Raw genomic sequence first — 24,903 nt, 5'->3', positions numbered from 1 at the left:
TTTAGTTACTGACTATGACAGAGGGTAGAACTCAGATATTTTATCAGTCAGTGCTCACCATTCTCTGGATAACAGTTGGGCATGTCATTTCCAAAAGTAAAGGGGGAAGAAAAAGCAAGGGACATGCCTCCCGCTGCAGTTTTAAGGTTCTGAATTCTGCCTTTGCAGCGCCCTACCCTTCACCTCCAGCCCCACTGACGGGCTTCCCACTGCTCAAGTACAATCCCGAGGTCCCAGATTTCTGAGTCTCACCTACTCGCTGTTTGTAACCCTGTGCCTCTCCACAAGGCCCTGCCTCTCCACAAGTAGGTGAGGCATGTCTGTCATCTGGGGGCTGGGTAGGGGGTCTGCTGCTCACCTCTGCTCAGTCGTGGGTGCAGGAACAGGCAGCTATCTTGAGAGTGGTCCTACAGTCCCAGTGAGGCTGGGACACGGCTCAGCCAGCAGAGTGCGTGCTGCACAGCGACCTTAAATTTGATTCTTAGCACCTTGTTTTAAAAAGTTGTTTTGGGGGCACACCTATTATCTGAGTATTGGGAGGAAGGGACTAAAGAATCCTGGATCTTACTGGCTGGCCAGCCTTATCTACTAGTCAGTAGGTTCTATGCCAATGAGAGACACTCTCTCAAAATAAGGATGACATCTGAAGAGAAACATCTGAGGTTGACCTCTGGCCTTTGTACCTGCACACTTGAACACACACACACACACACACACACACACACACACACACAGGGATGGGGGGCAATCTGACCATGCTGGTGTGGTGAGATCATCAGTAACACCTACAGATTAGAAAACAGTCACCCATCTTCACTGGCTTACTGGCTTAGTAGGTAGGCACCCTAGGAACCAGTGGGACAGCAGACCTGATTGTAGCTTCGACACAGATTCATGGACACAAGTCTACATGGTTGGAACACAGTGTGTATTTTGCAGAGAAGTGGATGGTCTTTCAAATCAGAGGTCTGACCCGGGGAGCAGGGTGAGCAGCTGTGTGGATTCTTGCAGGAGCTGGGGTAGAGATGAGTATGGTAGGGCCAAGGAATCACTCCCTCCACCCACTCCACCCCCTACCCCCTCCACCCCCATTCCCATCATCCCCTACCCCCTCCACCCCCACTCCCATCTTCTCCAGTACAGTTGCTTAGGTTTGGACACTAGCTCTGTGCTCAGAGGCTCAGGGACATTTAAAGGCCACAACATCACTTCAGCAAATCTCCTGCCCAAGGCCACAGTGACAGAATGCCTCAGGTAACCACCTACAGGGTGGGTGGGCTGGAGAGAACACCACAGGCAGCTGATCCTGCCTCTACTCTCTTGGGCCTGGCAGCAGAGCTTGGTGATGGGCATACAGCTCTGTAGTGCGCACCCACCTAGGCAGTGGCTGCAGAAAGAAGGAGGAGGATGGTATATATATATATATATATATATATATATATATATATATATATATATATATATACATACACACATATCTGTTTAACTGGATATATATATATATATATATATATATATATATACACATATCTGTTTAACTGGATATATATATATATATATATATATATATATATACATATATATACACATATCTGTTTAACTGGATCTGAGGAGAAAGAAGGCACACTGCACCCTAAACACGAAGAGTCCCAGAACCTGGGGCCAGAGGCCCCAAGGGTATCTGTCTCTTTAACTGGGGCTCTTTCCTTCCCTCTAGTGCTTTAGCTTTGGATCTGAACTACTGTGTTCTCTTGCACTACCTCATATTCTCTGTCTTCTCATCCCTGTCTTGTTTCGATCTTGCTGTCTCCCCTCATTTAAAACTTTCCTTACTAATACTACTCTTACATTTATTAATTTTTAAATGTCTTATTTTAATCGATATTACTCTTGCCTTTTTCTTTTCAGTTGTCATTAGGGGTATAGTGGATGTTTGTAATTGTTTAAACTCATCTGCGTTGTTTTGGTGCTGATGGAGTTACTATGGTGTTTTCATTCTCCTGAGTCTTATCGGGGTTTGAGCGCTCACAAAAAGGCTGCTCACTAAGACAACTCTCATCCAAAGTACAAGAGGAGCTGGAGAGATGACTCAGAGGTTAAGAGCACTTGTTGCTCTTGCAGAGGACCTGGGTTTGATTCCTAGCACCTACATGGTGGCTCACAATCATCTGTAACTCCAGTCCCTGGGGGATCCAAAACTCTTTTCTGATTTCGTGGGTACCAGGAATGCACATGGTGCACATAAGTACATGTAGGCAAAAAATTCAAATACATGCAATAACAAAATATATAAAAAGTAATACAGAGATCAATAGATACCTGAATTTGACTTCTGGTCTCCATAGGCACATTTATGAACATGTACACATGTACATATATCTTCTACACACACATGCACACAAACTGTAAAATGAATTCATCAGCACATTAAAAAGATTCTACTCTATGATTAAATTGGGTTTGTTCTAAGGATGTAAAGTTGATTTCACATACACAAATAGATAATATACATCATATAAATATAACCAAACACAAAATCACATTATGTCAATAGATTCACAATAATCCTTTGAAAAATGTCAACATCCCTTAATAAAAACCACCAAGAAACCAGGAATAGAAGGAACCACTAATATAAGGGTTCTCTATGACAGACCTACAGCCAATGTTATACTATAGGAAAAAAATGAAAAGTTCAGAAATATGAAAATGGTGTCTTTGCTGTTTACTCTTGTTCAATATAACACCTGACTTCTTAGCCAGAGCAAGACAGCAAGAAAAATCTTCACTAATGAAGGAAGAAATCAAACTCTTCTTGTTTGCGGAAGGCATAATCCTACACCTGAAAGACCTCAGAGACCCCCAGACTCTCAGTCTTAACCAAACTTTCAGCAAAGTAGCAGAATAAAGACTAATAGCAAAGCAATAGCTTCTCTCTACACCGTTAATGAACTCAGAGTGGAAATTGGGAAACAATTCCATCACCATAACTCCCAAAATAAAAATAGCCAAGAAGGCAAAGGCCCTCTATAAGGACAATTATAAAACACCAAAATACATTGAAGAGCAATTATGTAATTGGAAAGATCTCTCTTGTTCATGGATCAGCAGAATAGTTAAAATGTCCACCTGTAAGTTTAAGGCCACTCTCAGCAAAATTTCAGTATTATTCCGAGAACTAGGAAAAGAAACCCTCAGATTCATATGGAAGCCCAGAAGGCCCCGAATAGCTAAAGCAACCTTGAGTAAGGAGCAGCGCTAAAGGTATCATGATATCTGGTTTCAAGTCGTAATACATAAAACACATGGCATTGAACAGACACTGAGACTAATGGAATAGAACAGATGACACAAATAAACCCAGAGACTCATCTATTTAATTCTCCACAAAGGTAACAAAAAATATATATGCTGGAGAAAAGACAGTATCTTTAAAATTTGATGCTGTTAAAGCTGGATGTCTACATGCATGCAACTGAAACTAGGTATTTCCTTGTACCCTGTTATGGTTTGACTATGAGCGATCCTGACACTTGAACTTATGGTGCCCAAGCAGGTCATGCAATTTGGGGAGGCAGCAGAAGCCTTGGGAGACAGGAGGACAGAGGAGAGCAGAGGGGTGCTTTCCAGGCCTCTCCCTCACTCTTTGCTACTGTCAGCTGTGAAGATGAACAATATCTTCCTCCTTTCCCCCCTGCCACCATTCTGCTCATCCTGGCTTCAGACTTCAAGGTAATGGAGCCAGCCAACCACAGACTGAACGCACAGAAAATGTGAGCCGAAATAACCCTTTCCTCAAGTTATTGCTGTCAGGAATTTGTCTCAGTGGCAAAAAGCCCAACACATCCTTGTATCAAACTTAACCTGAGAGCTGGTGAGACAGTTCAACAGGGAACTTACTTTCTCTGTAAATGAGAGAACTGGAGTTAAGATCTCCAACATCCACGTAAATGTTGGGCAAGCATGGCAGCCACCTGTAATCCTGGTCTCAGGAGGTGGAGACGGAATACCGGGACACACTAGCTAGACGAACCAGAATTGGCAAGCTCTGGTACAGTGCGAGACCTGCCCCAACTAATAAGGTGGGGAGCAAAAGCAGTCATTAGTTTCAGGCTTCCACACACATGCATGTGTACGTACATAAATGTGCGTTCTCACACATGCAAACAGGAGTGCACATACACACATACACACACACATGCATACCACACACATATGCAAAAAATTTTAAAAAATGAATAAAAGCTCTCAAAATAGGTCAAAGACCTAAGTATAAGGTCTGAAACTGTGAAACTACTAGAGGAAAACATAGAGAAACACTTTGGTATCTGAGCGTTGGCAACGACTTTCTGATCAAGGCTCCAATCGCCCAGTTCATAATAACAAGAATTAATAAATATAATGATTCCAAATGAAAAGGTTTTCTGCACAGCAAATGTTCTGCAAAATAAAAGGATGGCATACAACATCAGGAGAAAATCCTTTAACTGACAAGGGGTTGCAATCTAAAATATGTGAAGAGCTCAGAAAACTTCAACATGAAAAGAATGAATGACCTGAACTGAAAAGTGGGCAAATGAACTAAATGACACTTTCCAAAGGAAGCACAAATGACCAATAAATGCATGGAAACGTATCCAGTACCTTTGGGCATCAGGGAAATGCAGATTAGAACTACACTGATCAGTACCTACGTGATCAGAGAAACAAACAGCAAATCTTGGGAAGGATGTGAGAGAAAAGTGGTTGTGAGCTTGCTGATGTGGGTTCTGGGAACTGAACCCAGGTCCGCAGCAAGTGCAGTAAGTGTTCTTAACCTCTGAGGCATCTCTCCAACCCCTTCTTTTTAATGCCACCAATCTCTTTAACAATTATAAATTCTTTGCATGAAATTTCAATGAGCTATTTTTTTCTGCTCCAAATTGAACATTTTCCCCTGTCTTACAGAGTAATTTTATTTTGCTACCAAGTCTCACTGTCAAGCTGACCAAAGGTAACTAGAAATAACTATGCTGCAGCCTGAAGGTCATCTGGCTTTGACACTTACTCCACCAAATAGTTTAGCTCATTACTTTTGAATTCAGCCTCATTCATATTTTCAGGATGTGGTAAAATCTAGAGTCTTTGCCACAGTGCAACATGAATACCCATTTAACCCCGTTCCCGGTAATGTCCCTGTTCTGTCTAGAACATTGTGAGCACAATGTTTACTGTCCACATTTCCATCATCATGTGGGTACTCCAAACTCCTAGCAGAATCATACACTAATCATACAGATAAAATATGGAATGCATGATGTAAAGAGCAAAGTGGTTGTTGTAGAATATTAGTTAAAGACATGTTACATTTGTTAATGCTGTAGAACATTTGTTTAATGATGCAAAATGTATTGCATTCTTTCATGTTGCATTTGTTTAACTCTGTGAAGCTGTGTTACTTTGCCTGTTTAAAACATCTGATTGGTCTAATAAAGAGTTAAATGGCCAGTAGCTAGGCAGGAGAAAGGATAGGCAGGGCTGGCAGGCAGAGAGAATAAATAGGAGGAGAAATCCGGGAAGAAAGAATTGGGAAACAAGAAAAGGAGAGGATAATGCCAGGGGCCAGCCACCCAGCTACAGAGGCAGCCATGGAGTAAGAAGTAAAGAAAGGTATACAGACTAGAGAAAGATAAAAGCCCAGAGGCAAAAGGCAAATGGGATAATTCAAATTAAGAAAATCTGGCTAGAAACAAACCAAGCTAAGACCAGATATTTTTAAGTAATAATAAGCCTCCATGTGATTATTTGGGAGCTGGGTGGCAGCCCCCCCCCCTGCAAGAATAAAGAGTAAAAACAAAAAAAAAAACTACAAGTGGTATTATTTTCAGGAATATGAATGGAACTAGGAATTGTTATGTTAATCAAAAGATGCCAGAATCAGACGGTGTCACATGTTTGCATTCACATAGAGCATCTAGAGGAAGATGCAGACTTTAAAGGAGAAAGGAGACTGATAGGGAAGAGGGGGATGAGAGGGTAATGGGGACTGGATATGATCAAAGTACATTGTACACATGTGCTGTGGGGGGATGTCTTCCTCTATGCTATGCATATACTTTATTAACATTGGTTAATAAAGAAGCTGCTTTGGCCTCAAGCAAGGCAGGATAAAGCCAGGTGGAAAATCCAAGCAGAGATACAGGGAGAAGAAGGCGGAGTGGAGGAGACACCAGCAAGTTGCCCAAGAAGCAAGATGTGAAAGTACCGATTAGCCACTGGCCATGCAGCAATATGTAGATTAATAGAAATGCGTTAATTTAAGATGTAAGAACTAGCTAATAATAAGCCTGAGCCATAGGCCAAACAGTTTGCAATTAATATTGAGCCTCTGAGTGATTATTTTATAAGCTGTTGTGGGACCAAGTCAGACAATGAAAAGGCTCAAGCTATACACATGTATGAAAATGTCACATTGAGACCTATTATTTCATAAAATTAATAGCCACCAATAAAAATAAAGCATCAATTAAGATATATGAAGCATATATAAAAAGTCAGGATATGAATATTGAAGTCAAAAGAGCTGTGAATAGGGTAAAACACACTGGAACCTGTTAAGAGGTTCCCCCCCATCTGGACCTCTTTTACTGTGTATCTTTTAGACTTTTTGATCACATGAGCAAACTTTAGACTGCTGAGGCTTTGGTGGCTTTAGACTCCAGCTGCAGTTTTGGTGGCTGGCTCCGCCCATTTCTTGGGTCATGAAAGCCAAGCCTAAAACTCTTGGCCCTGTATGAGATTCATGACCAGGAACTTCATTCAACCTTCCTAGAGCTCTAGAATGCTGGTGCTTGCACTGTGGCAGGCATTTTTACTTCGTCTTTTGTTCCTACTTAATACACTGGCTGTTCAAGGGCTCACTAGCAGGCAGAAACTCATAGAGGAGCTGTATCCTCTTTTTGCCCCCTCAGTTTTCTTAAGCCTTAGATGGAAATTTAGGCCCATGTTGGAACACCAAAATGTTGTTGGTTTTTTACTCTTACTCTTTTGGCTTTTTTTTCTTTTGTAGGGTGGAGGGCTGCTACCCAGCTCTCCCCAAAAAATCACACATGGAGGCTTATTCTTAATTATAAATGCCTGGCTTTAGCTTGGTTTGTTTCTTGTCAGCTTTCTTAACCTAAATTAGCCTGTCTACCTTTTTCCTCTGGGCTTTTACCTTTTTCTTACTTCTGTATATCTTTCTTTCTTACCCCCTTGCTGGTTGTGTGGCTGGGTGGCTGGCCCCTAGCGCATCCTCCTCCTTCTCTTGCTCCTTCTTCTCCTCCCAGATTTCTCTTTCTATTTATTCTCTCTGCCTGCCAGCCCCGCCTATCCTTTCTCCTGCTTCACTATTGGCCATTCAGCTCTTTATTAGCTCATCAGGTGTTTTAGACAGGCAAAGTATCACAGCTTCACAGAGTTAAACAAGTGCAACATAAAAGAATGAAACACATCTTTGCATCATTAAACAAATGTTCCACAGCATAAACAAATGTAACACATCTTAAAATAATGTTCTACAACATTAATCTGTTAGCTTATAAACCAAGTCTTAGAGTACCTTGCTAGATCTGCCTTTCAAGCTAGCCTAAACCACCTTGGCAATTTCAAGTCTCATCACCTCTCAGCTGCCCACAGATGCATAGCTTCTGTTTAGAGACCAGTCAAATACTATTGAACAGAGCATATTGAAATGTTCTGTACCTCAATATTTTTCTACTCATCAATGCCTAGAAGATATTCTGTCTTCTAGTCTTTTGCAACAGATGTAACACTGTCTGTTGCTTCTTATATCTGAGAGTTTTGCTTTAAGCATTTCAGTGCTGTGGCATTCTGTCTATGGGTTTTTGATTGTCAATGTCTTCAATGTTTGCCCCTTTTATCTAAATAAAAGAAGTGTGTGCCAGATATTCTGCAAGACACAGAGGAAAATGACTGATGAACTTTGCCAATACAAGGCAGGACAGTCCTTCACATTTCCTGCTTCACTGATAAGTTTGCCAGATATTCTGGGCCTGTAGGCTGAGAATGGATGCCCCAATGTTGCAGAGGAACTTTGAGTGACTGTCCAGGCAGCCAAATGTCTCTGTTGTTAGATAATATTACATCCTTCTAGGTCTTTGATAGAGTTAAAGACTAGATAGTTACAGTTGCAGTTTTCCTTAGTTATGATAGTAAATTAGGTGTAAAACATTGGATTCATTAAGATAGGCTAGAAAATGGAGTGTTTCTCTGCATTTGCTAAATACAAATGGACAGAATATTGTAAACATAATTCTTACTTGATAGCTTTTTGTTGTATATAGTTTTACTATGTTAAACTTAAAACCTTTTCTTTTTATTTAGACAAAAGGGGAAAGTGTTGTAGAATATTTTAAGATATGTTACATTTTTTAATGCTGTGGAGCATTTGTTTAATGATGCAAGATGTGTTGCAGTCTTTTATGTTGCTTTTGTTTAACTCTGTGAAGCTGTGTTACTTTGCCTGTCTAAAACACCTGATGGTCTAATAAAGAGCTGAATGGCCAATAGCAAGGCAGGAGAAAGGATAGGAAGGGCTGGTGGGCAGAGAGAATAAATAGGAGGAGAAACCTAGGAGGAAAGAAGAAAGAACAAGAGAAGAAGGAGAAGAGGACTTCAGGGGCCAGCCACCCTGCCACACAGCCAGACATGGAGAAAGAAGGAAAGAAAAGGTATACAGAAATAGAGAAAGGTAAAAGTCCAAAGGCAAAAGATAAATGGGGATAATTTAAGAAAAGCTGGCTAGAAACAAGCCAAGCTAAGGCCAAGCATTTATAATTAAGAATAAGTCTTTGTGTGGTTTATTTGGGAGCTGGGTGGTAGGCTCCCAAAAGACCAAAGACCAAAGAGAAAAAACAACCAACAATAGGTTAATATTTCACAACACTAGTCAGGATGCTTTCTTCCTCTGCATCTCATCTACTCAGGATCCTTAGATGTCATCATCTTGACCCCAGACAAACCCCAGGTCTGACAATACCCACATATTCCAAAGACGGTCTACAGACAACATGCAGAAATGTGGATGCAACTAGCATAGCACTCCACGTACCAGGGAAGAGCCGAGGACCACAGGAAAGATACCTAAGGAAACACTGAAGCCCACATCACAATATTGCCATTGCCATAAGGTGCCAGAGGCAAGCCTAGCAAGTGCCAAAGATCCTTCAGTTCATAGGAGTGCTTGTCTATAGTCCAAGACTCTCCAAGTCTCCATCACAAAGATAGTTCATCTCATGTAGACTCACTCATGTGCCTCTTCTCTGAACAGACAAACTATAGGTCTGTGGGTGGCTGATGGGTGATGATGCTGTGAAGGGAAGGCCTAGAACTGGTCAAAGCAGCTTAAGCTAGCCTGAGTTTGGAATCTCTTCTGAGCTAGGAGCTTTGGTAGACACATGAACCTGTTACAGGTCAACTGAAAAGCTGTATTCTAATAACTGGGAAATACACCGTCGTTTCTTTTTTCAAAACAGGGTCTCACTATGTAGCTCTAGCTGTCCTGGACTCACTATGTAGACCAGGCTAGCCTTGAACTCACAGAGATCTGCCTCCACCCTCCCCTGGATTATTGGGGTTAAAGGTGTGCACTACTACAAAGAAAAAAACCGAAAGAATGACCAAAAAATTGTGCTTATAAAACAAGTAGAAAAGCTATATTGTTTATTAAAACGAGGCATGAAATCCAAGCCATTATCAGTTTTATATGTTCTGATAATAAAACAAGAAAGAATAAAATGAATAAACCATGTAAATACTTTTTAGAACAGAAAACTATATGTGAAAGATCCCAAAGTTGATTATGAGAAACTATCTACAAGTCTGCACTTGAATAAACCAAGGAGATAGCTTACTAAACTTGACCACAGAAGGAACTTGAATATACTTATTGCAATGGTGAATTCTCATTGTCAGCTTGGCAGGATTTGGAATCACCTAGGAAACACACTTCTGGATGTGCCCATGAGAGAGTTCTCAGAGAACTTTAACTAAGGAGGAAAAGCCCCCTGCATAGGCTGCTACTATCTCATGCCTGGGGTCCAAGACTCCACAAAAAGATAAAGGAGCTATGAGTTGAGCACCAGTGTTCATCTCTGCTGCCCGACTGTAGATGCAGCATGACCTCATACTCTCATGGCTCCCACTGCCAACTGCACCTCTCCCCATGGAATGTTCCATTCAAACTGACTTCCCCCTCAAAACAGAACAAAAGAAAACAAACCCCTCACAAACCTAATAAAACTATCAGCCATGGTAAAATGCCAATCACCAGCCTTGAAAAGAATCTGACTCCTCAGAGGGTGCAGGTTGAGCCTGTGCTGTTATAGCTCCTCTTGGGTACAGAAGAGGTCAACAGCTGAGCATCTACCCAGCCATAGGCTAGTTCAGGACAAGGGAGACACATCTTTCCCAGAACCTGTTTTGTGAGGTTGGGACAACCACTGTCTGGTGTCAGCTAGCCCTTGGCCATCTAGGTGCAGAGTGTTGAGTCACACTCATTAACCTTGTCCCAAGATGCCCATTAAGAAGATGCCCACATCTCCCATATCAGGGGAAGAACACTATTGACGCTACAGTTTCCCAGCCATTGTGAGCAAACCTAGACACTGTGGGTACTCACCCTGCCAAAGTAGTGTGAAGCTATGAAGACTCAGGCAGGGGGCTGGAAGCCTGGAGAAACGCTAGAGCCAAATAGAAGCCCGGGCACAGGTGCGGACCGCAAGTGCTCAGGACAAATGGAGTGCTGGTGACCCTAGACCAGATTTGGGGAGGGTTCATAGAGTGACATTTCTTTTAGGTAGAGACTGAAAGTTGGATTGTTTGTTCCAGTGTGAAGCATTGCTAAAGCGGATATAGGCATTAGGAGTCGTAGGGGCTTTGAAAGGCCAAGTTCAAGGAAAATAGTAGACTTGGTGCTGGTACATGAATTGATGTAAAGTTCAGTTTCTATAGCTGGGCATCCACTGTTCAACAACGACCTCTAGACCCTGTGAAAAGGCCTGGTGTAACGGACACACCTGGACACCCATCTGGCAAAATCTCTGGTAAAGAGAGGAGTGGAAGACCCTGTTTCCGGCATCTTGCAGTGTGTAGCTGACAAGAGACTCAGTTCATCTGTGAGACTAGTCTGAGTTTATTAGCAAACCACCAAGTAACTCCCTCCCAGGGGCCCCAAACTGCTCAGGCAGACTCAGCCTAAAGCACACACCTAGATTCCCACAACCGGCTCCCTCCCACCTAACCACGGATCCTGGTTCCGGTAGTGTTTCTCTTCCTGAGATGCACATCCCAGCGATCCTTCCTCATATCACAGGGCTATCCAAAATTCGCAGGTCAGGGTGTGTGTGTGTGTGTGGAGGGGAGATGATGTCGCTGCCAGTGAGTGAAAGCAGGTTTCACATCAAGTCTCAGAAGAGTAGAGAGAAGACCTCGGGGCCAGAACAGTCTCAGAGCCAGCTGCATCCCAGGCTGGCCTAAAGAAGTCCGGAGAGGCTCTCCGCATCCCGCGGACATCCCACCGCCAGCCCTTCCACTGGTGCCTTTCCTGGCTCAAGCGCTCCCGGTCGCCACGCAACAATGAAGCGTGGGCGGTCCCAGTGGCTTCATTTGCATGCCGCCGAGGCTCGACCAATAGGCCGCGCCCGCACCTCGAAACGCAGTGTTGCTATCTGCGCGCGCGCCTGTGCCAGTGTGACAGCGCCGTGGCGGTGGCCGTGGCCGTGGGGCGCGCGGGGACCGCCCGGGGTGCCCGCTCCGCTCAGCGTCGCGGCCGCGTGGCCCGGCGGAGCCCCGAGACCACCCCCGGGCAGGGCGCCGCCGCGATGTCGGTGGCCGGGCTCAAAAAGCAGTTCCACAAAGCCAGCCAGGTAAGGAGGCGCGAGGAAGGGGGACCTGGAGGCGGTGTCCCCACCGGGTCGCGGGCCATGGACTCGGGGTTCCCATCGGCCTCCCTCAGGCTGGGTTTCTGGTCGCCTACGAGGGCGCGGGGGCGGGTAGCGGTCGCGCGCTCCGCGCTGCGCGCGGTGGTGCCTCCTCCCCTGAGTCTCGGGGGTCTTCGGCTGCGCCCTGGCGGTTGTAAATACGAGCGGTTTGGTGGTGGAGACATCGGAGGTGGTGGGCTCCAGGATGAGCGCAGGGAGGAAAGCCCCCGGGACCGCCACCCGGGTAGGCCTCCCTCCTGCCCCGGTATCTCCAGCCTGTCCGTTGGGGGGTTCCCCAGGGCGTTGTACTTGCCCCCTGGCTGGGGTCAGTCCCTGCCTTGGCTTCCCTGGGCTTGGGGCTCGTCTCTGTGGTCCTTCCCTTGCTGGCCCTCTTCCCTTGGTTGGCTCGAGGTTGGCACCAGGCTCCTGCTCTCAAAGAGATGATAGTGTGTTGGGGAGACCCAAAACACAACGTAAACAAACCGCGCTAGACACACCTCCCCGCGCTAGAGGATGGCAGGTGACTGACTCAGTGAGGGGCTTCATGAGAAGCTTCCAGGAGGTGAAGACAAGGCATTTGGGGATTAAGTATGAGAAGTAATTGTGGCTATGGCTATGGGAGGGAGGGCATTTTGAGCAGAGGAAGCTGGAAACAGGGACACAGAAAAGAGGTGTGTGTGTGTGTGTGTGTGTGTGTGTGTGTGTGTGTGTGTACACCACAAGCAAATTTGCATCCTAACACAACACTTTTCCAGCAGTGGTAGAGCCTACGGTGTAAAACCTGTTCACCAGCACCTGCGGAATTGTTGCCCTGCCCCACCCCCTCCCCAGCCTCGATTTTGCTAGAACCCAGGTGGACAGATTGCGTTTGGAGTCCATCTCGGTGGCGATGCTCCATCCCTGCTTCTCCCACAAACCGATCCTGAGATTGCAGCTGGCATTAGAAAAATTCTTCTTCTCTGTCCCAGGCGGAAAGACACCGCTAGCCCCTCAGTCACAGCTGGTCCACAAGGAAACTGAGTGATGGCTGTTCCCAGCAGGGGACCTAGGGCAGACAGTGGTGCTATTCAGGGTGATAAAATCCTGGAGGAGGGGCCGGTGGGGTGAGGGCAGAGATGGTGGATCCATCCACTGTTGGATCTCTAATACTTCCAGAAGTCTGTGGCACATTCAGTTGTCATTGGCCTTTGGGCCATTGGCGAATCCTGCCCTGGGGGTCTGGGACTGGAAGTACTGATTTGGGGGAAATTCCAGTTAAAATGGACATTTTAAAATGGGAGAGCTGAGGCTGTCTAAGTAAAAACTCTAGGGGGCGCCACACTTGACCAGTGATTAGCCCGGTGCTTGTTGAGCATGAGTGCTCCATAAATGTGTATGTAACAAATGAGGAATGAGTGAGGTTCTGAAGAAATAACTGTGTGTGTGTGTGTGTGTGTGTGTGTGTGTGTGTGTGTGTGTGTGTGTGAGAGAGAGAGAGAGAGAGAGAGAGAGAGAGAGAGAGAGAGAGAGAGAGAGAGGGAGGTTGGCGGGGGGAGTCATATTAAGAGGGCAGGTAGGCATTTAAAGGCTGTGGCAGTTAGCATCTACTTCTGCCATAACACTGAAGCAGCTGACTTGGGCAGCCAGGAGTTCCAGAGCCTCTGCCCACAAGGCCATGCTTGAGTAATGGTTGGCCACACTTGTGACATTGTCTTCCTTAGCCCTGGCAGGAAATGAGCCCTTTTGAGGAGACCTTCGAGGGATCGGGAGTACATTCAGTCATCATTGTCTTTGGGGTGGGTGTGTTCCCACCTCGGGTTGAAATCAGTGGTTCTCAACCTACGGGTCGCATATCAGACATCCTGCAGAGCAGATATTTACATTATGATTCACAACAGTAGCAAAATGACAGGAAGTAGCAACAAAGTAATTTTATGGTGTGTGTGTGGGGTCATTATCACAGCATGAGGAACTGTTAGGACTGCAGCACTAGGGAGGTTAAGAAACACTGGTCTAAATCTTTCCTTCCTTTCCCTGAAATTATTTGTGCTTCATTTGGAAAGTGAGACATCACAGATTCTCCCTGAACTTACCTGCATTTGGGGGTTAAGTACTTGGTAAGTTTCAAACCTGTTCTAGATATTTCCATCCTCCCCTTCCTCCCTCCTCCTCCCCCAGGTCTTACGTAGCCCGATCTAGCACTACCTTGGCTCCACAGCCGAGGAGGATTGTAAGCATCTGAGGCCTGCTTCTCTCTCTTTCCAGTGCTGGGGTTACAGGACGGCAGCGCCATGCACAATTTTTGCAATGCTGAGGACTGAACCCAGGGCTTCCTGCATGCTAGGCAAGGACTCTTCCGACTGAGCTACATCCCCAGCTCAGCTCTAGACATCTTTCTTAGAAATTATGCAGTGCAACAGGCTTGGAGAAATTGGTTTGTGTTTAATTTAATACGAGGGAGCAGAGTAATAAGGAATGCCAGATGTTCTCAAACATTTTCACAGCGGGCTTTAATTCACTCTGAGCCTTCCCAAGGGCAGGGAAAGGGAGTCCCAGATGATGTCAATGGCTAATAATTCCCAGGGATTCAGGGCTGGCTCCTTGCCATGATCAGCTCTGCGACCTTGGACTTAACCCATCTGGGCCTCCTTGGCTTTTCTCTCTGCATGATGAATGACGAGAGGATTCAGAAGTTGGGTTCCTGTGCTGCACTTGATGGTGCTGGGTTTGCAAAACTCCGAGTATACTAAAAACCATTGTTTGTGTACTTTAAAGATTTGTTATTATCACTATTATTATTATTTCTCTCTGTGTGTTATGTACTGTGTGGGTGCCCGAGGAAGCCAGAAGAGGGCATTGGATTCCTTGGAGCAAGAGTTAGAGGTGCTTGTCAGCTACCTAAAGTGAGTGCTGAGAACTGAACTCAGGTCCTCTGGAAGAGCAGTAAGTGCTTTTAATCATTGAACCATCTCTCCAGTCCCTGCATTGTACACTTTAAATTGTAAATGAATTGTAAATACATGCACACACACAGAGTGGGGGGGGGAGTGTCTGTCTGTGCATCCATTTCTCGATCTAGATTGTGTGTGTGTGTGTGTGTGTATGTGTCTCAGTTCAGGATCTCCCCTGCCCCCCCTTTCTTTTTGTCTTTTGAGGCAGGGTTCATCTGTGTAGCCCTGGCAGTCCTGGAACTCCCGCTATAGATCAGAGGGGCCTGGAACTCGAGATCCACCTGCCTCTGACTCCTGAGTGTTGGGATTTAAAGGTGTGCACCACCACCACCTGGCTGAAATTCTTAAGAAATTTACTTAAAATGTTTTGGAGAAAGACAAAGACGATATGGACCCTTTATAAGCAAGGGAATCAGGTCCATGGCAGGGTAAAATGACTCAACACCCTGGCTAACTGCATCTTCTTTCCTAACCCCTTCCCTGCCGTAGAGAACAGGGCCCTGAGCTTCCCCTGAAGATGAACTGTCAGCCTGGAGATGACGTCGTCACTGAGCACCTTTCAAACTCTTTCGTGGCGTTTTAAATAGAACTAGTTATTCTTCTTGCAGGGATGCAGGTGGAGCTGCTAGATGTAAATCCAAATAGCTCAGAGCTGCCACCGTGGCTTCTTGCTAAGCACAGCACAGGAGCAAGAAAGGTACACTCTGGTAGTGTGTCTGTGTGGTCATTCGCTGATCAGGTTGGCTGTGCTTTATTTCACAGTAGTTTCTCTGGACAGTAGTCACTGCTGATGAGGGAGGCCCAGACCCTACTGTGGATGGATGCTCTGTCCTGGATGCGGTACTAGTAGACATCTTTTTTTTTTCTTTATTCCAGAACCTTCTAGCCTCCTAGGGCCTGTGCCATATTCCCATGAAAGTCCAGGGACCGGAATCACTTCTTCTCTCTTCCTCTCCTAAGTCTAACCACCCAGGGTTCATAATGTCATAGGCTCCATGTTGAATTTACCTCTTTGTGCTTTTATGTGATAATGCTCATAGCCTCTGTCACATGACCGCAGTAGGGAATGGGAAAGCCCTTAGTGTAGCCTTTTGGTAACTTGTTCTTTCTCTGTTACTGCATCAAGTTGAAAAAGGCCGAGTGGCCATAGGGGCCCTAACAGATGCCCCTGCAGACATTGACTGCAGGCTGGCCATTTATGGACAAATGCTTCAGGGAAAGATGACCCTAATAAATGATGAGATTCTCTAGGGAGACAATGAATGTCTTTTGTTTCACTTTCTCATTAGAGAAAAAGATAAAAACACACTTTGTAAAATCCATAATGATTTATTTTTTTTCCTCTTAGATGCATCGGAAAATATACTAAAGATAAAACATTCTTGCTGTCTTTCACACAGGCTGTTTGACAAATTAATCCATAAATCTGTGCACTTTGGTTTAAAAGCCAGGGTCCTAGAGTAGATGTTCAAACAAAATTGGAGTTTTTAATAACTGAAAGATACAGTATAACCCAAACAGTTCTTCCTGTTCTATAAAGTAAAACTCAGGGATCTCTTGGGATTTGCTTTTAAAGCACATTGGGAAGCAGTGTTCCTTCCTGTTAAGATCAGCTTTTAGCTTTATTAAGTACATCGAGCGCAAATTGTATTTCCCAACACTAAGTATGTGGAGGTGTGTGTGTCATGTGCAATGGGACATGATGACTGGCAGGTTTTACCCAGAAAATAAAGTGGTTAGTAAACAGAATGGATACGGTACTTTATTTAGCTAGGTAACAGGTGAGCATTATGTGGATGGTGGAACTCAGCAGAGAGCGGGCAGTTGGATTCTGAGTTAAGTCTGGGAAGAGCTGCATTGGGCTGGGAGGGAGGGATTCATTGAGGAGGTAATGTTAGATTCTAGCTGTTCCAATTCTCTGAAGCAGTCGCCTCCCACTGGCCTCTTCCTCTGCGGTTCCCAAGGTCATCACACACACACACACACACACACACACACACACACACACACACACACACGAGTCGAGTCTGTCTCTCGTTCTCTCTTTCTAGTTCTTAGACAGTCTCATGAGGCCCAAGCTGGTCCCTAATTCTTATATTTTTGGTTGTGAGCCTAGCCTTTAACGGCTGAGCCATCTCTCCAGCCCATGGTCCCTAATTCTTTGTGTAGGTGAGGATGACCTTGAACTCCTGACCCTCCACAGTGCTGGGGTTATCAGCAGGCACCATCTTCTATGGTTCAGGGAGACCCCCCACCTCCAGTACTGAAGACTCCTGTTGCTTTCCCTGCCAGGAGCAGAGCTGTGTCTGTTTCCGGCTCTGGATGTGGGTCCTCCCTGGTGAATCTGATATTTGAGTCGCAGCTCTTCGTTCATGCCTCTACTCTGGGCTGCACTTCAGTAGTCCAGAGGTCCCCTGTTTGCTCATGTGGGGGTGTTTTTCTGCTTCTCTGGGTGTAACAAGGAACACAGTACAGGGTCTAGTCACTCCATGGTGCCTCCAAGCCCAGCCCTCTCATTCTCACTGTCTGGGGGCTTTGCCCCTGGGGCTGCAGCTCTCCTAAGTACAGTTCTTCTCTCCCGAGTCATTCCCATCAGCATGTAGCTATGGGTTCTCTATTTCTCAAAAAGAGAACCCCCTTTTGGCTGTGCACCCCCATACCCCCTACCCTTTATCAGCGGGTACACTGAGGAAGCTCACACCCTCGCTTGGATTTCTGCCAACCATCTGATTTTCAACCCATTCCAATTGAGTTTTCTCCTGTACGTTGAGGCCTGTGTTTGGGTCTTCAGTGTCCTTCAGTTGATGGACACTTCCCCATGGGAACTCTCAGCGACATTTGACCAGGCAGCTGTGGTCTGAGCACAGCACCTGCCTGTGTTCCTCTATGCTCAGTCCGCCGGCCCTCTGCCTCTTGTTTTCTAGACTTGCACTCTGTCGAGGAGGCTTACCCACATTTAAATACAGCATATGCACCGATGAATCTCCAAACTGTATTTCTGGCTCAGCTGCTCCTCCTAAATGTAGACATAAATCAGTTCTACCTTTCCTCTCAGACAGTATGGTTGAGAGTCGTAGACAGGAACTTTTGTCTGTTTCCTTCTGCATCTTTCTACTGGTGATCTCAAACATCTGTTCAGCCCCTTAAGTAAAACAAAATACAACAAAACAAAACAAAACAAAACAAAGCAAAGCCTAGGACTGGGCCTTGATTCCTCTGTCACATCATCAGTTCATTGGTGTGGTCCTTCTGGCTCTGCTTGGAAAGTGTATCCTTAATTCTCTCTCCAACTCTGCCGTGGCTGGTCTGCTCTGGTCAGCTCCCCTGCCCCCATGGCTGCAGTAGCTTCCCATTCCATCTTAGACCTCTGTGCCTGCCCTCCTACATACAGTCTGTTCGCTCACCATGGCCAGTTGCTTTTCAAAAGATACAACTCGAGAAGACAGAAGATTGAAAATGCTGTAGAGGAAAGGAAGTCATCAGTCATCAATTATTGTTGAAACATAGATTTAAAAAGGCCCTGTGGAGAACAGTGTGGAGCTCTGTGTTAGCCAGCCATACCCCTTCTGGGTGTCTAACCAAAGGAAGGGGAAGCAGTATGCCTAAGAGCCACCTGCACATCCATGTTTGTCGTTTATTGTCACAAGAGTTACACAGTCAACCGAGGTGCCTCTCAGTGGATGGATGGGTAAAGAAAATGTGACCCAATGGATTCTTATACAGCCACAAAGAAGAAAGGAGATCCTGTCATTGTAGTTTAAAAATACATAACTATAGTATATTTTAAGTGAAATAAGCCAGAAATAAGAAAACAAGTGAATGCTATATGTATCTATTAAACACCATATAAACTCCATTAATATGTACAATTAATACATATTAAAATAAAACAATGTATCTAAGGCCATTCTAGTCTAGTGATAGGTCTTCCCTGGCTTCTAGTTGCATATAAAATTAAACCCAAACTTGAGGTCAGTTTCCACTGTGTTGTTTTTTTGGCTCTCATGTCTATCTGATATTAGTATAGCTAATCAGTTCTGCTTTGATTTCAGCCTTCCTGTTATTGCAATATTTGAAGTGCATTGCTTGGACAAAGTGCAGTCAGAGTTTGTATTGGTTGTTGGCTCTGACAAAATACCTGGCTGAGAGAACTCAAGGAAGGAAAGGTTAATCTTGGGCTCACAGTTTCAGAGCAGTTTCTGTTATACAGGACAAGCATGGTGGTGGGAGGAGTGGTTCCTTCTGTAGTGGCAGAAGCAGTGGAAGGCAGCCACTCACATGGTACTGACCAGGAGCAGGTCCAGAATCCACTCTCAAAGGCCTGCCCCCAGTGACTTTTCTAACAGCTAGGCTTGACCTTCTGGAGTTGCTGTAGTCTTCCAAACAATACTTCAATTTGGGGGTAAACTATTCAAAATGTGAGCCTGAGGGGAACATTCAAATTCAAACCCCAACTGTCATGGTCTTTAAGTGTTATATTTAGGCCATTTACATTTAATGTACTTATTTACATGTTAAGGTTAAAGGCTGCCATTTTTTTTTTTTCGAGACAGGGTTTCTCTGTGTAGCTTTGTGCCTTTTCCTGGAACTCACTTGGTAGCCCAGGCTGGCCTCGAACTCACAGAGATCCTCCTGGCTCTGCCTTTCAAGTGCTAGGATTAAAGGCGTGCGCCACCACCGCCTGGCTAAAGGCTGCCATTTTAATTTATTTTTGCTGACTCTGTTTTGAATTTCTTTTCCTTTTTGCTCCTTCTTTCTGTGTGTTAGTTGAAGTTTATTTGAATTCTGTGTGGTGTTTTCATATGAATATTTTTGTATAGATTGGTAGTGACTATTCTAATTATTAGGATAAATGGAAGCATCTCGTCACAGTTTACCAGTATTGCCATTGTAACAGTTAAAATGAATGTAGGGGACTTACTTTCCTTTATTTCCCATCTTCTCCCCATTTACAGTGTAATTACATGCATTATATCCTCTATTCACCTAGATGCACATGAAGCACTGTTATAATTTGTGCTTTAGCCATCAAAAATTATTTAGAAAGCTCAAGAGGGGAAGCAGTTTATTACTTCTGTAGTTTTGCGTGTTCTGTCTTCTTTCTGATGGCCCAAGTCTCTCTTATTATTACCTTTTTTTTTGTTTGAGAACTTGTTTTTATAGCCATTCTGTCAGTATAAGGGGCTGGTGGCAATCTCTAATTTTCTTTCATCCGAGGATGCTTTCGCTTTTCCTTTACTGCAAAGGATTTCTGGTGGCGATTCTTCCCTCTGCTCTTGGAACCCACTGTGGCACTTTCTTCCGGCATCTGTGATGTTAACTTGAATAAGCAGGAGGCCATTTGCTGAGGCTGCCCTTCGCATTCCCCCATGAACCCTAACATTACAACTTACACCAAATCTACCCCAGAGTATTACACACAGCGGGCAGGCTTCAGCCAGTCACAGGCAGCCAGCCACACTTCCCCCCACCAAACAAGGAAGCTGCCAGTGGTCTCACTCCTCCAGGCCGCTTCCATGTTTGCCTGTGACAGCGGCAGCTTGTGCCGCTCCGCGCTCTGCACCCGCCTCTCCGGGTTCTGGGTGCTGTCCCGTTGTTTCTGGTTCAAAGCTTTTTTTTTTTCTTTTATTGACATTTTATATGTTTATTGTACAAAAATGATGCGTTTCCTTGTGAGATTTCTCAGATACATACATAATGTGCCTTGATCGTATCCCCATCTTTCCTTCTGCCAATGTCCTTCCTTCACCTCAGTGGTCTCTTCTACTTTTGTGTCTCTTTAATCTAGCTTCTGCTTGTACAATAAAGTAGGAGGGATTTGCTTTTTACTGTCTGGTTGACCACAATGGTTTCTAGCTCTACTTACTTTCCTGCAGCTGATATAATTTCATTCTACTTCATGGCTGAATAAAACTCCATTGGGTGTGCACACCACATGTCCTGTATCCATTAGTTTGTCGTTGGACACCCAGGCTGGTTCTCGATAGCTCGATTTTGTGAATAGTGCAGGTATCTTTGTGTATATAATCTGGCAGTGGTATAGCTGGATTGTATAGAAACTCTGTTTTAAGTTTTGTTGAGGAACCTCCATAATGATTTATATAGTACCTGGACTAATTTACATGTCTGCCAAGATGTGTAAGGGCTCCCCCCATGATGTGTAAGTGCTCCCCTCATGATGTGGGAGGGCTCCCTCCACTCCTTCACACCCTTTTTAGCATTTGTGTTCATTTGGTTTCTTGATAATAGCCGTATGGACTGAAGTGGGTGGAAGCTCATTGTCGGCTTGATTTGCATTTCCCTGATCTGTTCATTGGCTATTTGTGTCAAGTTCATCTTTTGGCTGTGATCTGGTATAATAGATAACCTTCTGGAGGTTAAATGTCATTTCTGTTTCTGGTCTCAAGATGTTTCCAGTGCCGTTAGTTTTTAGATGTTTGACTGTGCTGTGTCTCGGGGGTGGGGAGTGTTCATCTCTGTCCTGTTGGTTGTTCACTTGGCTTCCTGAGTCAGTAGGCTCCATCTTCTGCCAAATTTGGAATTTTCACTCGCTATTTCTTTGCATGCTTAACAGCCCTGTTTCTCTTTCTTCTTTCCTTTTGGGGCTCCAGTGACATGAATGCTGAATGTTTTATTATCATCTCCCATGTCCCCGGGGCTGTCTTCTTCTCTCCTAGCTTATTTTTTCTCTGTTGTTCAGGTTGGGTAATTTGTATGACCCTGTCTCCTAGTCCACATTTCTCTGTTTCCTGCACTCTGGGTGAGCTGCACACAGAGTTTTAAATTCTGACTTCAGAATTTTCAATTCTAGCATCTCATTTGCATCGTCTATATGTCTTGGTTGAGATTTCTTCTTGATTCATCGATTTAAAGCATGTTGACAATTACCTGTTGCTCCCTTTAAAGACTGATGCTGCACTTGTAATCTGTCAGCCTGGTGTTCCCACCCACCAGTTGCCTTTTCAACCTGAAATCTCCTGGACTCTTGGAATGAATGATTTTTCATTGAAATCTGGATCTTAGTTAAATGGTTGTGATTTGTTGGTTTTATTTGGCACTGCTCTGTTCAGGAGAGGAATGTCACTATCATATTCCTTCCAGGTGGAGGAAGGGTCCAGGTTCTGGTTCCTAAGACACGGCTGACTTTAGAAGTAGGAATACCTCCTTGTTGCGGAGGGACTGGGATGTCTGATGCCCACCAGGCCCCCATTGATGTCTCGCTATCTGGGAGGGGTGGAAATACCTTGCTACTGCTCCCCACTTGGTCTCACCCTACACTATGGAAGGGGTGGTCTCCTTACCACTAGTCATGATGGATGAACTGACTCTCCACTCAGCCTATCTGACATATTCCTCTTGGCAAGAGGGCAGGAACCTCCAGTGGAAATGGAAGTTGGTCTCCCCACATGGCTTCCACTGACACTCAAAGTTGAGAAGGTGGGTTTTTACTGTGCTGTGAGGATGACAGTATCATGTTTCTATTCAACACTGTGGACAAGGAGGGGACAGGGGTAAGTCAACTTGTCACAGTCTGGCCAAAGGCAAAAGTCTAGTCTCCATCTCACCCTTTGTTGATGTGAACTATGGGACCACAGGATTGGTTAGTCTGTCTATCATCTATCCATCCATCATCTATCATCTATCTATCTATCTATCTATCTATCTATCTATCTATCTATCATCTATCTATCTATCTATCTATCTATCTATCTATCTATCTATCTATCCATCCATCATCTATCATCTATCTATCTATCTATCTATCTATCTATCTATCTATCTATCATCTATCTATCTATCTATCTATCTATCTATCTATCCATCATCTATCATCTATCTATCTATCTATCTATCTATCTATCTATCTATCATCCACCTATCATTAAATTTTTTTTCTTTCTGTTCAGTGTGACCTGAGTGAAGCAGTTACTATTTAAGAATGTTCTGCCTCTCTAGCTGGCCACTTGCTTGCTCTATGGTTGAGAGAGAGCAGGCCTTTCTTGGAACACTGTTTCTTTGAGTTTGCTGGCATTTTTAGGTTGCCAGTTTCTTCGGCTCTAGTAATTACTGAACTTGCTAACATGCCGTTTTGGGGCTGTGCCCAGTGACTTTGACCAGTATGTCTCTTGTCTCCTCTTGAGTCTTCCTGTGTTTGTGCTGGAGACAATGCCCAGAGCTTTAGCTATAGTCACTGGGAAGAATTTGGAAAGTACACCTACTCCATCTTTCTGTGGCCACAAGAAGCAAGGACCGAAGTCTCCAACACGAGGGTTCACGGCTTTCACTTCTCTTACTTTTCTGTAGGGATGGAGTCCTGGCACATTCTGAAGGAAAGGAGAGAGGACCACTGCGGAAACAGAGGGATCTCTTTCCTTGTCTTTTCCTTTTGCCTCTCTCTAGGCATTGTTGAACCAAATGTGCCCATCACTCAGTTCTCTTCTACAGTGTTCTGTGATGCCAACTCAACAGGAGGTGAACCCCTGCTGGTGGAGAGAGCTTGTTCACACAGGCTGCCAACTTGTATTTGACTGTGTCTTGGGCTTACAGAACTATGGGAGTTGATCGGCTCCTCTGGAAAGGGGTTACTAATAGACCTACCAGCTGGCTGTGAGGACCACATCACAGAACGGGCTGAAAGCTTTGGAGTTCATTGCGAGGGGAGGAGCATGGAGTACCAGGAAGGTAGCAGGACTCAGAGTGAGGCAAACTGGTGTCCCATCTTCACCTCTAAGTGTGACTTTGGGAGAGTGACTCTAACCTGCCTTGGGGTTTGACTTCCTTCTCTATAACTGGGGGGATATCTGGAATCATTCCCAGATTTGTTTATTGAGTGCTTTTGGTTTGACTGACTGTAATAGGTACCGACAAACGCAATCTTCACAGTAATCTGTTAAAAGTATTCTCATAATTTTAATAAATGATACCAGATGAGAAACTTGAATAACCTCCAAGGAGTGTCAGGACCAGCGTAATTCCTTCCTATTACCCTTAAATGTATCCAGTGAGCGAGGCCAAAGGTCATTCTCGAGTTCACAACACCTTCTCATCTCTCTGCAAAGGGCTCCACTTCTGCTGATATTCCTTGTATCGTGAACACGTGATTTCTAAGGACCAGTGAACACAGTCTGGCGAGTTAATTCTTCTTCAGGACAGAGAAGACAACTTTCACTGGTTTGCATTTATAGTTGCTTTTAAAAAGAACTCAGAACCCTTAAACCCATGCACTTCTGTGTGTATCACTCTTGTCCCAAATTCGCAGGTGATCCCCGGGGCATAGGCAAATACTCTGGGAGTGTTTGACACCACAGTGGATGTCACCATTCTCTCCTTCTCATCCGCATCCTTGGGAGACAGTGTGTGCTAGTCCAGGCTTTCTTTGTCTTCTTTTCTCCCTGCTCCTTGACTGTTCTCAGCTTGAAGCTGGCAGCCTTTCCCTGAGCGTTCGTTAGAGACCTGCAGACCACACTTTTGATCTTGTCTAGAATCTACAGGATTCCATCCTTCTTGGCTGTTTTTGTAGCTTACCATTTCAGTGGCTCCTTATGCCTCACTATCCATTTGCTAAGTCCCATGTGGATGCTACCTCACTAAATAGTCCTCCCATCTCTGTCGGGACTCTGACCTTGAGTCAAACCACAAGTTGGAATCTTTGTGGGCTCCCACACATCCCCATCCTGTCCATCCCCACTGAATGCCCCAGCTTCACAGCTGAGGTGGCTCCTATCTTAACAGAACACAGTGCTCTCTTGCCATCAGAATACATTTGACCTGTTACTCTCCCCAAACCCCAACTCCCAACCCCCAACCCCCAGGCTCACCTCAATGGCCTGGGTAGATATTATAATTTTACATATGGGGACATTTCTAATGGAGAGAAGCTTATAGCCACACACACCCTGGCTAATACCCACCCTTCCCACCCCTCCCCCAATCCCACCCCCACTCCATCCTTTAGAAGTCTCTGCCCATTCATGCCTTCGCCTGTTCAGTTACTTCTGCTAGGAAACCCTTCC

The 24,903-nt window shown here is 44.8% G+C and overlaps 1 protein-coding gene and 1 long non-coding RNA gene across 3 annotated transcripts in view; one reads left to right on the top strand and one right to left on the bottom strand.

Annotated features, from left to right (window-relative positions):
- Positions 1-913: 913 nt before the first annotated feature.
- Positions 914-2,360, bottom strand: LOC131902266 (uncharacterized). Its single transcript, XR_009377045.1, has 3 exons — positions 2,320-2,360; positions 1,267-1,387; positions 914-1,014 (listed from the first exon to the last, which is right to left on the bottom strand). It is a non-coding gene; the product is annotated as an uncharacterized LOC131902266 (long non-coding RNA).
- Positions 2,361-11,756: 9,396 nt separating this feature from the next.
- Sh3gl3 (SH3 domain containing GRB2 like 3, endophilin A3) overlaps positions 11,757-24,903 on the top strand; it is a 126,862-nt gene continuing 113,715 nt past the window's right edge. Inside the window, exon 1 of one of the 2 annotated variants that reach the window (XM_059272120.1) lies at positions 11,757-11,906. In XM_059272120.1, coding sequence (XP_059128103.1) covers positions 11,862-11,906 — 45 coding nt within the window. In that variant the 5' untranslated portion in view covers positions 11,757-11,861. Of the gene's footprint in view, positions 11,907-12,065; positions 12,205-24,903 lie in introns of those variants that run through there. The other variant, XM_059272128.1, reaches the window with a different exon arrangement.

Source organism: Peromyscus eremicus, chromosome 1 (assembly GCF_949786415.1).
Source record: "Peromyscus eremicus chromosome 1, PerEre_H2_v1, whole genome shotgun sequence".
NCBI classification, from domain to species: domain Eukaryota; kingdom Metazoa; phylum Chordata; class Mammalia; order Rodentia; family Cricetidae; genus Peromyscus; species Peromyscus eremicus.
The sequence above is the reverse complement of the archived record's forward strand: the minus strand, read 5'-3'. Positions and strand labels throughout refer to the sequence as shown.